Source organism: Malus domestica, chromosome 16, assembly GCF_042453785.1.
Source record: "Malus domestica chromosome 16, GDT2T_hap1".
Taxonomy (NCBI): domain Eukaryota; kingdom Viridiplantae; phylum Streptophyta; class Magnoliopsida; order Rosales; family Rosaceae; genus Malus; species Malus domestica.
In genome coordinates this window covers 2,060,158-2,073,225 of record NC_091676.1, presented here as the reverse complement: position 1 = coordinate 2,073,225, position 13,068 = coordinate 2,060,158, and the positions used below count along the sequence as shown (strand labels likewise).

The 13,068-nt window shown below is 34.5% G+C and overlaps 1 protein-coding gene across 1 annotated transcript; it reads left to right on the top strand.

The window, feature by feature from the left end:
* Window positions 1–4,691: 4,691 nt before the first annotated feature.
* LOC103402609 (heavy metal-associated isoprenylated plant protein 20-like) lies at window positions 4,692–6,258 on the top strand. Its single transcript, XM_008341349.4, has 3 exons — window positions 4,692–5,138; window positions 5,314–5,389; window positions 5,752–6,258. Exons 1-3 carry the CDS (start codon window positions 5,067–5,069, stop codon window positions 6,042–6,044), a joined length of 441 nt encoding a protein of 146 aa, XP_008339571.1. The 5' UTR covers window positions 4,692–5,066; the 3' UTR covers window positions 6,045–6,258.
* The last annotated feature ends 6,810 nt before the right edge of the window (window positions 6,259–13,068 follow it).

Here is a 13,068-nt window from a genome sequence, read left to right as displayed (position 1 = left end):
ACACACACACACAAAATGACGGATGTACATGGGGACTAATGTGGTCTAGGAGGACCATTCAGAGTACAGAAAATATATATGTGAAGGTCTTCCGAGGATCATCCAAATGACGGCAACAAGTCCACCAAATGTTCGAGGAAAAACATAGACCTTTAAATATTGGAACCACCTAATGTTTGAATCCTGGATTAGCCAATATATATATATATATATATATATATGGGTGAACTGCTAATTTAATCCCTGAATCATCACATGAGTAAAAATTAGGTTCCTAAACTATTTTTTCAGAAAAATCAGTCATTGAATTATAAAAATCTGCCAATTACATCCCTAATATTAGATTCGAAGATACTATATTTAATTTTTAGTCAATTTAAGTCACATTATTTGCATGTGATACACATTGGAGGTTCAGAGACCTAATTTTTACTAAAGTGATAGTTTAAGGAATGAATTGGCACTTCACCCTAATATATATATATTATAACTTATAACGTTGTATGTACGTTACATAAGAAGTATAATCCTAATCCCATTCCATTCCCTCCCTTCCTCTCACACTTTATTTTTGTCTTATTATCTTTATAAAAAAAAATTAATATAAAATATTAACCTGATTTTATTGTAAATGTTCACATAAAAAGAAAAAGAATGAGAGAGAGACTAATGAGGGGAGATATTTCTTATCCATTACATAATGACAGTAGCAGTCTAGGGATCGAGGCGCGTACAAGGACGTTTACCAAAAAGTCCAACTAACCCAATCACCTCAACATTCGATCATGCATCATCACCTCCAGTTTGCATTGGCCGTACGTTGTTTCCAGTGAATTTCCAACATCTCTGGTCCCATGTTTTTATTTCAAAATTACAATTTTTTTGCAAGAGATTCCAGAAGTTGTTCAAAGGACTCGCAATTTGTACTATATTTTGTTGTTAGTGTTGTCACGATGATGGCAGTGGATCCTTCAAAAATCGAACAGCAAGATAACTTGCTTTTTTATTGTCAAAGATAACTTGCTCAAATTAACGATTCTTTTGCACTAAAATTAATAATTTTAGTCAATCTACAGCACGTAGTTCACAGATTGTCGTGGCCGTGTAACTATAAGTTGGTAAGACTTTATCTCTTCATGTTATAATTACACGGTTTAAAGCAACTTACACGCCCATGAGTCCTTAATTTCGAATTTTACTTCTCTAGCTAAATATCGCTTGCTTGCGTACCTAAAAAGTTTGAGAAATAAGAAACCAACATGCAAAGTCAGGATCAAATGGAAGAAAGAATCAACATTCCTGGGCTACCACCTACATAATAATTGAACAGCTAGCTTTTTATTTCCCTACTCGTTTTCATGCTTGTGTACCATTATAATATATATATACTTTTGTTCTTCCTAAATTGTTATACTAAAAGTAATGGAATAAAAGACAACCGATCATGAAAAATATGTAAGCAAATATTTCCTCAATAATGCATGTAAATTTGGAAATTTTAAAGAATCCCTTGCAAGGTAGGGTTTCCGTCGTGCCAACAATCATCACTGCATGTTGAGTTGACTCATGCCACTCACTCGACTGCATGACCCCAAGCTAATCAAGATCCCCGGTTTGCTAAGGTCGGAGAAAACGTGTATTGTACACAACATTACTCTTATTTTGAAAAAATACTGTTTTCATGACTCAACCTTTACTTTGCAAAGAGCTTTACCCTTTCCGATGCCACTCATTCGACTGCTTAATTTCTGAAAACGACATGCATGTATACATACATGAATTATGGAGCTGGAAGTCTGCAAACCATAAAAATTTTGAATTTCAGAAAAACAAAAAAGAAGACCATGAAAATTTCCCCTAGTGGATGTGATATAAGCCTACGTTTGGCTAGCGATGTCTCACCTAAACTCTTGACTAATTGGACCCGTCCCATAAATTCGATTGTTTTGATCGGCTCGTTCTCAAGAACCATACAAATTGTAGATTTTTGCATGACATTTATTATTGCAGGTTCGTTCTCTCACACTCAGCTTCCATTATTGTGTTTTTCGTCTTTGTGGAAGATATGTATTGACCGCAGTAGGCTCAGTTGTTTTACGTACTTGTGGTTTAGAGGTTTAAACTTTTATTTGAATAATATCTTTGCAAAGAACTTGGCATTAATTAATTAGCAATAAGGAGAGTAATCCAAGCTCTTATAAGCCTTGTAATGTTTCTCATTTCGCTATTGTAAGATTCATTTAGTTGAATATCAGAGTGCGCAACGAACAAGACTAACAAAATAAGAATATTATTAAACAAATGAGAATGCTGAAACGGTTACAAAACCCTAAAGGCTACATTGCGAATGACTTGTTATTCTATAGAGTTACAAAGTACCATGTATATAGAAAATTAATCTAACCCTAATAGGCAAGGTAACGAAATCCTAATACTAACGGGCTAAGCCCAAAAAACCAAACATTAAAATAAATCTAAATAATAATATTTTCCAACACCCATCTTCAAACTCATGGCGGTACACGACATGAGTTTGCCAACAAGCAGATGTGGATGCAAGCTTCATTATGCTAATTTCCGATGCCAATTTCTACGAAAATTTCATCGGTGCAAGTGCTAGATTCTAAATGCCAATGCCAATGTCAATACCAATACCAATGTCAATGCCGATGCCGATGCCGATGCCGATGCTAATTTTTTTCCTTATGTGCAAACCAACAACATCAGCCCCTTTTTTTTTTCGCGGGTGTACGGTTGTGGACAAATCCAGATGCAGCTGTGAGACTACACAATTTCAGACTTTTTCCTAGCCAACAATCAATACCAACTAACAAATCTAAAACGAAAACACAAATAGCGGAAGATGACTAAAACAAAACTGATACAAATAAATTGGCACCCATCAACAACAGATTAAATCTCGAATGATCCAACCTGCTCTAATACCAAGTTGAATATCAGAGTGCGCAACGAACAAGACCAACAAAATAAGAATATTATTAAACAAATGAGAATGCCGAAACGACTACAAAACCCTAAATGCTACATTGCGAATGACTTGTTATTCTATACAGTTACAAAGTACCGTATATATTTTAAACTAGCCTAACCCTGATAAGCAAGGTAACGAAACCCTAGTACTAACGGGCTAAGCACAAAAAACCAAACATTAAAATAAATCTAAATAATAATATTTTCCAACACTTTTACTTTCACATCCTCACATGCCTCCTCGCTTGAGGCAAATTTTTAAGTCAAATACGTGAACAACACAAATTAGGTGACATTAAATACGTGTGTCCCGTTGGCATTCACATGTGAGCCAACATGCTCTGATACTATGACAAAATTGACATTCAATTATAAAATCAAGCAATATAAAAAGTGGCATAACCTCTTATAAGCCTTTATCAGATTTCTCTTTTCGCCAAATATAACTTTTTAACCTTTACGTCTCACACTTTATATTAACTACGTGGTTCATTCAAAATTCTAGAAGTAGCCGCGCCTTGTATGATTTGAGAAAAAAGGTGGCTGATGTCCAGCAATTAACACTGGTTTCATCCTAGCAAATGATTCAAGACAGAGGGGCTCCAGATCATTTAATTTTTTATTCTTTGAAAACTCTTTTGGTGTCAGTGAGAACCGTCGCCATCTTACAGCAAACATCTGCAACAGGTTCATCAATCATCACCTCCATACCCATCCCCCAACCCCCATCCCCAACACCAACACCCCGCAATAAAACATGTGCTTTGATGCTCATTTTGACCTACTGGTATTTTCTTGGTATGTTTAGTTTATGTATTTATTAAGCTTTTCAGCAAAAGAGAATTGAAAAAAAATTAAAAAAATTATTTATTCTCGTACATATACATAATGTGCCTTAGATTCATATTGTTGTACAATTTCACTAGTTTATGAAAAAATTATATTAAAATACTGAATTAAGAAGTCTCGTTGCATTTTTTTCATAGGTCTCCTTTTGCAATGGGACTATTTTGTTCTGATTATTTAAATTGGATGCGCGTAAACCAAGTTCATGGTGGACATAAACATCAGTAATAAATTAATTGCCACATTTTCAAACCTTCTTTTGTCAACATTTATGCATGATTTGGCTTTAACTTTCATTTAGGAGGCATACACTGTATAGTAGGCCATTGAACAGAACAATCCCTTTTCTTTGGGCTCAAGAAAACAGCAAGACGACAGCCTCCAATTAAGCTGTCAAACATATACAAACCATCGAGTTTGCATCCTTCCAGATATCTCCCTTTCATTTTTCTCTTTTTCCTGTTTTTTAAATTAATAAAAAAAGTTGCTAATTTGATTTTTCTTTTTATTTTAGGTGGTGCTATTCATACACTTATTTCTATCTCTCACACATTCTTCTCAATTTTTGATTTTCAAATCGAATAAATTGAAGAAAATCAATTGACAAAAATTAATAATAATGTATGAGAAGTTAAAATAAGTTTGTGAATAGTAGAATACTTTATTTTTTTTCTAATTTTTGCCAAGTTGTTGAGCATGAGCGCGTGATATCTTGAAGAATAGCAGGAATTGAGGACACATGTCACTATCTTTTGCACTATGTGAACCTTTTGGTTAAGCTCAACTTGCACCGCCCATGAGCCTTAAAACTCATATTTGAGTTTTGAGGCAAAGTGAGATTCAAATTTCAGTTTTAATATGAGATTACAGTTTAAGGTGGAGCCATTGCCAACTAGAAATTTTTTTATTCAACCAAGAAAAATGAGATTAAACTTTGAGTCGAATAATCTTCAATAAACATAAATAAATTATTAAAACTCAAATATGAGTTTTTAGTCCAATATTTTCTTATCAATGCAAACACTCAAAAATGAGTTTTAAATCTTTGCATTATTAGATGAGGACCAAGTCGCACTACATTCTGATTATAAATATCTTTGTTCTCGCCCCAAACACAGTGCCTTTGCAGCAACACACTCCCTTTCCCTCTCTCTCTCTCTCTCTCTCTCTCTCTCACTAACAAAAAAAAAACTCAAAAACTCAGATCAGAATTATCAGAGTGGGGAGAAATGGGTGCTCTGGATGCTCTTTCAGACTATTTCACAATCTCAAAACCAAGGAAGAAACGAAAGCCAATGCAGGTATACTATACATCATCAAAACCTTCAAAACCAAAACAAAATCTCTGTTTGGCTTGTGATATTCTGCTCTATGTAGTAGTTTGCATGTGCCTTAATCTCTTCTGATTACGCTTTTTCATGGCTAAACACGTAACAAATCACATCTCTCTGCTCTTAATCTTGTTTAATTTTGCAGACGGTTGAAATCAAGGTGAAAATGGACTGTGATGGCTGTGAAAGGAGAGTAAAAAATGCTGTTACTAACATGAAAGGTTCGAACTTCTCCTTCTCTATACATGTTATTTACCCATACTCAACCCTAACTGCAGCATGATTAGGTACTTGATTAGGAACCCATGATTAATTTTTTATGATAAGAAAGAAAAAGGAAGCATATACACATGCATGTGATGATCATCAAAGCCTGGACACCCAGAGTGTCTGAGCATCCTCGTAAAGCAAAAGTTTTCTGCGACTGACAGAAAAATTTACTTTGACTCTCTCTTCTCCAGTACTCAAACATCTGACATAATAATTGAATCTTAGCTATAATATGTGGGACGGAACCCTTGTTAGTTAAACCTAGTTAGATTAATTAAATACAATATTAACGTGTTATTATGTATAAATTCAGGGGCTAAGCAAGTGGAGGTGAACAGAAAGCAGAGCAAAGTGACGGTGACGGGATACGTGGAGCCAAACAAGGTGTTAAAGAAAGTGAAGAGCACAGGGAAGAAGGCAGAGATTTGGCCGTACGTGCCTTACAACTTGGTGGCATATCCTTATGTCGCCGGAGCTTATGACAAGAAGGCTCCCTCCGGCTACGTGAGGAACGTGACTCAGGCACTTCCGGGCCCGAATGCGCCGGACGACAAGTATACCTCTATGTTTAGCGACGAAAATCCACATGCTTGTTCTATCATGTGAAGTGATTTAGAAGTAATTAAGAAGGGTTGAAATTCACTGGCTTAATTAGATTAGACTACTGTTAGTAAATTATTGTTGTATGCTTACTATGATCGATCTATGCCACGTTGTGCCTTGAGTTTTGTTTGTATTTAGGTTTGTTTGTGTTGTTTAATTTTCTCCTTGATGTTTAGGTTTGTACGTAATTAATTTGATGATGATCATTTTCGGTAAACTTTTTTAGTGTTCTCATGTTATCACGTAAAATTATTATCATTGGTGCTGTATTTCTTTTCTCTTGTTCTATGAGGGGTTAGGTTTATGTCCCCCCCTGTCTAGGTGTATCTTCTTTTTTCTTATCAATAAATTTCCCTCGTACCGCCGAGGTTCTCTAAAAAAAAAAAAAAATATATATATATATATATATATATCTTTGTGAAAAATATCTTTGAAATGGAGGAATTCTAGCGTGTGACATTTCAGATCATTGTCCATGCGGAACTAGTCACGCCAATAGAGAGCCTGTTGTATATTACTCACCCTAAATTCACCCTATTTGATGTCAAATACGGAAGGGAATACAAAAAAAACTCATCTTACAAATAAGGTGATCAGGTCGTTGTATGCAAGTTTTATCTATATTATTATCTTTCCGTGCTCATTAAATATTAGATTAGGTATGTTTTGTAACACTAAAAGGGTAAAATAATACCCAATTAACAATATAAAATCAAATCATTCGACGTATGTTTGCAAATGAAACAATTAAACAATCAAATCACTGTCTCTTAGATATGTGCAATAGAGTGGCGGAATCTTCAAGCCTTTTTGTGAATTTTTTGAAAATATTCTTTATGATTATATTTGATTATTTATACACTGATGTTGCATTTGTGCCCTACCAACACCAATCAACCATCTATTTTAAATTGTTTTATATCCAGCACTTCCATTGAAGATGGAAGAAAGATGCATCGGTACTTTTCATCCTCTTCGGTTGGGAACTTTGGGATAAGGTACAAGTGCTCCATATGCAGAACAAACTTCTCCTACATTTGGCATTATTGGGCAAAAATATATTGGGAAGAATTTGATCAAAGATTCATAATATAATATAGTTTTTTAGTCAAAATAGTTCATGAGATTAGTATAACTCTTTACTTTGGTTCTCAATATTAAAAATTGATAGAAGTGGTTCATGAGTTTGTCCACCATAAATCATTTTGATCTTTTTCATGAAAAATCTTCATTAAATAGAAAAGCAAGTAAATAGGTTGATTGAACAAAAATACCTTTAATTTTAGGGAACTTTAACGAAAAACACTTGGTACTGTTTACTTTAACGAAAAACCACATTTTTACACTAAAAAGTCAATCCTGGTACTATTCACTTTACCATTTATTTTGTCTTTATCATTAAAACTCAAAGTTTTCAAACCTTTTTCATTAGTTTTCCTTTAATTTTATACTAGTCACCATAAGCGTTCTAGATCTAGCTTCATAATAATTATAGCAAAAACAGAATACGAACTTTTAAAATTTGGTCATATATATGTGGATACATGTCCAGTAAATCGTACTATCCTAAGCTTCTGGGTAGTTTCCACGTGTAACATGTAATCGCACTTAGCTTATCTATAGTCCACTTCAAAGTTTTAATCCGAATTAAGAGTAAGATTCTATAAGAGTTGCCACCTGGTAAAATCACAACTCAAAAACAGCACTGAAAGGATAAGCTCCATGTAACTTTCACTACTCCACCTACTCTGATCAGAATTCATATACAACTATAAAAAGCATTGAGAAGATAAGCCTTCATGTAACTTTCACCCCCAAAATATATGCTTAGCTGCATGCATGAATCAATATGTTATTATATATAAAAAAAATACTCACTTTTTTGGGTCATACCATATATTTGGAACATCACCAGATTTAGAAAGAGCCAATAGTATTGTGATTTCGAAACCAATAGTCTTGTGATTATATTAGTTATTCCGAAAATACGAAATCAACATAATTGACCCTGTCAAAATGATAATTAATATTGTGTACTACATACCCTCTTTCGTTTGAGAAAATTTATATACATTCGTTGCATGCAACATCTTTATAGTGTATATAATCATGGGCAGCTTATATTCAATGTCGCAGAACGTGAGAGAGATGTTGCATGCAACTGCAACAAATGCGTGCGCGAGGTTTCTCTGCTTTCGTTTACTGTACGTGTTCTTCAAAAAGTGTACCTTCACCATCAGATGAAAAAAAAAAATGCTCCTCGGAAACTTAAGGGCAAAGACTTGATGCTCATGAATCAATTAGTTCCTTTATAAAAGTTTAAACGATGCTTATGGTGGATACTTCATGCTTGGTCAAGATGCAGGTCCTTTGGCATGTTATTTTGGTTGAAAAAAAGAATATCGATCACAAAGTATAAAAGGAAAGGGAGATTCCTTGCGTTAGTCGGCTTCATCGTCTTTGGATTTTGGAAGTTTGAATTCAAAAAAATGGGTACTTCATACATACTTGTACAACATGTTCACTTCATTTATGAATATTCTTTGAAGAATGGACCTGAACACGATATCGTTTTTAAGCTTTGCCATCTTGATTTCCTAGCTTTGTTTCTTAATTATAAGTTGTAAGCCAAAAATGGACTTTCTGTCATCTCACAGTTTAACGTTGATTCTCGTGCTAACATTTGTTCCACAAATATGAGGTGACAGAGAATTCATGGAGAGTCCAACTTTTGAGAGAATATTCTTAGCATTTCTCTAATCTTGATGGTTTGAGCTAATTATAAATTCCACTATTTTATGCCCCCATTATTGCAATTTAACTCCCGTTGTAGTATACTCATTGTTGCAAGTCAAATACAAAGTTAGATTTGCCATTTTTTCTCGAGTTACATACGTAAAAGGTAAATTAGACGTTTTTGCGGTGGAAAAACATCATATGCATGCCTGGACCTCAAGTGCTGAATCCGTAGAAATTATGGCGGAATTCAACCTGTTTCGAAATTATAACAATTAGTAAGCTACAACGATTAATTGCACCTAAACTACGACCATAATAAAACTTGGGCCTAAATCCTAGGTTCATTTCCTTATGGCCTAGAGTAACCCGGTAATAAATCTGGGCCGTTAGCATGGGCCCAAGAAAAAGAAGAAGAAAAATGGTGGTCGAATGGGACCTTTAAATCGATGCTTTAGGCATCACCAATATAGATTCTAAATGGAGTCTCAACAACCGTATAGTTTCTAAATATATAGACAAAAGGCTCTTAATAGGCCGGAATTGAATACCTCAAAGTATCTCAACATATAGAGACTCAAAGAGTGGACCTCCTACTAATTTTGAGTAGGAACGATGATGCTCTTTATGTTTTTTTCCTTGTATTTTGAACCCATCCACATGGGACAACTTCTCATTTAACCTTTTTCTTTCTCTTGAAAAATGAATGTTTATTTTTATCAATGGTCACAATACTCCAACAAAATAAACAATAATTTTTTAATATTTTAATCCTTACATTTAGGGATTATAATATAAGGATTTCTCATTGCAAACAATATTCTTTTAGGTATCGTTTGGTATGTAGACAGGACGGGACAGAACAGAATGGGACGGGACGGGACGAGATAGGACGAGACGGAACGGAGAGGGAGTAAAGATGCCCTCGGATGGAAACAAGGAGGAAGAAGAAGGAGATGGAAATGTTATAATTTTGTGTTCCACATATGTGGAACGAGTCGTTCCAGGGGGTGAGGAGGAACGAAAATTCACCCAAAATTCGTCCCGTGGAACAGTGCATTCCATCCGTTTTAAGCGCACCAAACGTGGGACATAACGCCTCGTCCCACTTTATTTCGTGTCGTCCCACGTACCAAACGGTACCTTAGGGACTCGAATATTTCTTTAAAGCCTCTATGAGTCCTCAACATTGGTAGTGGGAGTTCCTAAGTATGGACTCCCATTAAAGATGCTCTTAGTGTCTATGATAGTGTATTGCATTGAAAAATGGGTAGGAACAAGCACGACGACCTAAATATCGAAAATTTTTCTTATATAATAACATATAACGTACTGTTATGTATTATGGACACAATAAAAATTTCTGTTAGCAATTGCCCACGCACAAACGTTCTTTCAATTTGCTCACCCGTTCTTGAACCCTATTTATCGATGAATTTGCTTATTCGATTCGTAAAAGTTGCTCGGGACCAAAATATAGGGCGTGGAATTGAATGTGGAGGCAATGAGAGCCCTTACTTTCCTTCTTACACAAGAAAAGTGGAATACACACCTTTCACCTTTTGTCTGATTGCGTGCTGCTCTCTCTGTCTGGTTTAAAGCAACTTCAGGACTTTGAAAAATTGCTCAGAAATGGATAAAATATGACCAAGTGAGTTGGGAATTTGTGAACCATTTAAAGGGTAACAAAGTGAACTTTCCCTTCGTCTTTTCGGTTTTTTTCATTGCAATCCCTAGATACATGCTCTATTTTAGTAACTCCCCCAAAATAAACCCTTAGGGCATGTTTGGCATGCCGGATAACACACCGCATAGTACTATTTAATATTATCTGGTGTTTGGTGCTATTCCGTATTAAATTAGCACCGAATTATTTATGCAGTCTGGCCTATTTTATACGACGTACGCCGGATAACTTATACACTCCAAATCGTTGGTATTAATTAGTCTGATCGCTGAAAACAAAATCAAGCTGACTCTTTTTCCATCTCTCTTGCTAATTTTAAATTGTGAAAATTAGTGTCATAAAAGTTCTTCAATCTCCTTTTGAGGAAGTAAATGAACATGATAATCTTTGATGAATTGAGTTTTTAATCCGGTACCTCATCAAACGCCCGATTAAATAGTCAGTACACTCGATTAAATAGTAAGTACTATCCGATGACAAATTATCCTATCCGACTGAAATAATCAGTACAGTCTGAGCTGCCAAACGAGACCTTAGAGCGTCAAAATGACCACATCAACAATAACAGGAATAAAAGACAACGCAAGCATTTTTTAATCGATGTGCCAATTCCTATGTGGCATGATATGGAATGACAGCAAGACAAGATACTGTCAAATTTATTTTTAATTATTTAAAATCAAGATTTTTAATTACCACTGCATATCAGCCAAAAAGAAAACTAATCTCAAAGTATTAAAAACCATCAAACTGAAGATTAGATTACATCTTGCTGGAAGGAGCTCCTAATCGAACAAGCTGAATCCCATATCGTCATCACTCACTTCCTTGGGTTCTTCCTTCTTATACTCTGCTGCAAGAGCAGCGGCAGGCTGGCAGCTAGGGCAGCCCCACCGACACCTGAACCGGCAATGGTAACAGCAGCACTGCGGCTGCAAAACCTCAACACTTTACCATTTTTATTATGGCCTTATGGGTGGTAGAGAGGTGAGGGAGACGAAAGGAATGATGGGTGGTAGAGAGCTGCGCGGCTGCAAACCTCAACACTATCGTCTAGGGTTTTAATCTATTTTTAGTTATGAATAAATACTTTTCTTCATTATTAATTATTTTTACTCGTATTCACCAAAAATATGCTAAGTGATCGTTTTTTTTAAATTATATTTTGCAAATAACATAAGGTAACGGTTGATTGTGGACTCATTGTTTCATGATTTAAAAGAAGCAATTCGATCACCAATTACTAAACCATGTGATTTATATAAAAAAAAAAATTTCTTTAGCTTCACCATTTACAACAATGTGATGAGTTCTTAAAGTCTTATTCAAATTTTGCCGTCCTTTGGCTAACTACCCTTGTCCCTGGAATTAGGACCACTGTTATAGGAGCTCTCACAATGTTGTCAATGAGGTAAAAAATTACTTGGATATATGAATGCACTTCAATTGAAAGAGTAAAGAATCCAACTAACCCTAACTACATCTACTCTCCTCTTTATTACATTCTTAACAATTTCTTGCTTTTAGCAATAGAACGTAAAAGTATCGGCATTTTAAACCTATCACGCATTGTTACGTGTTTTGAATTTTCATATAAGGTTACATAATTCATTTGAAATATCACTATTTTAGCATTCTCGTTTCATATAGATTATTCCTTTTTTCTAAGTTTAAAATGTAAATTCCATTCAATAATTCTTTTGATTTTCATATTTAGATTGCATTTTTACACGTATTTGATATTTAAAGGCTCTACACCGTATGGGTTGAAGCACAAAAGTAGAAAATGTGAGGGAAACTTTCGGAAATAATGGTAAATGTGGGGATCCAAAAAGTGAAAAACCACTACGGTCCAATCCATTCCTCGTAACTGCAACCCTATTTGTCTTGCACCCCACGGTTCACCAACTGTGACCCCACCGCCTCCCCACTCACCGGATACGTGACCAACGGTTCAATTTTTTATTTTCAATATTTACTATTGGTGCCCTGTTTCTTATCATTTTACACAATTTCTCACACTATTTTTCAATTTCTCAGTGCGGTACTGTAACATGGGCCAGGCCGAAAACAATTTATCACGTTACGATTTATCGATGACTCAATTTGAATTTAAAATATTTTTATTTATGAGTGAAAATGAATAATTATTATACTTTTTACTCATATAAGTGAAAATAAATACAACTTAATTATAATTTTTAAATTAATATTTTATAATAAATAAGAGAAAAGAGTCGAACTCAAATAGAAAAGCCTTAATCATTATAATAATTAAAGAAAATTAATGAAAAATGTTTGAAAACTTTGAGTTTTAACCATAAGAACAAAATAAATGGTAAAGTTAATAGTATCATGATTAACTTTTTAATGTACAAATATAATTTTTTATTAAAATAAACAGTACAAAAAGATTTTCGTTAAAATTCTAAATTAATTAATCACTGACAACTTAATTTAAATTAAAACGTTTGACCTTTTAGAACCAGGTTTGGACATGTGTGTTTTTTACTTACAAAGCCCGATGGGACTTGGAATACATTATTTATTGTACCACAATTAAAATACAAATATATATGTATTGTTATTTCACAACAATTATGC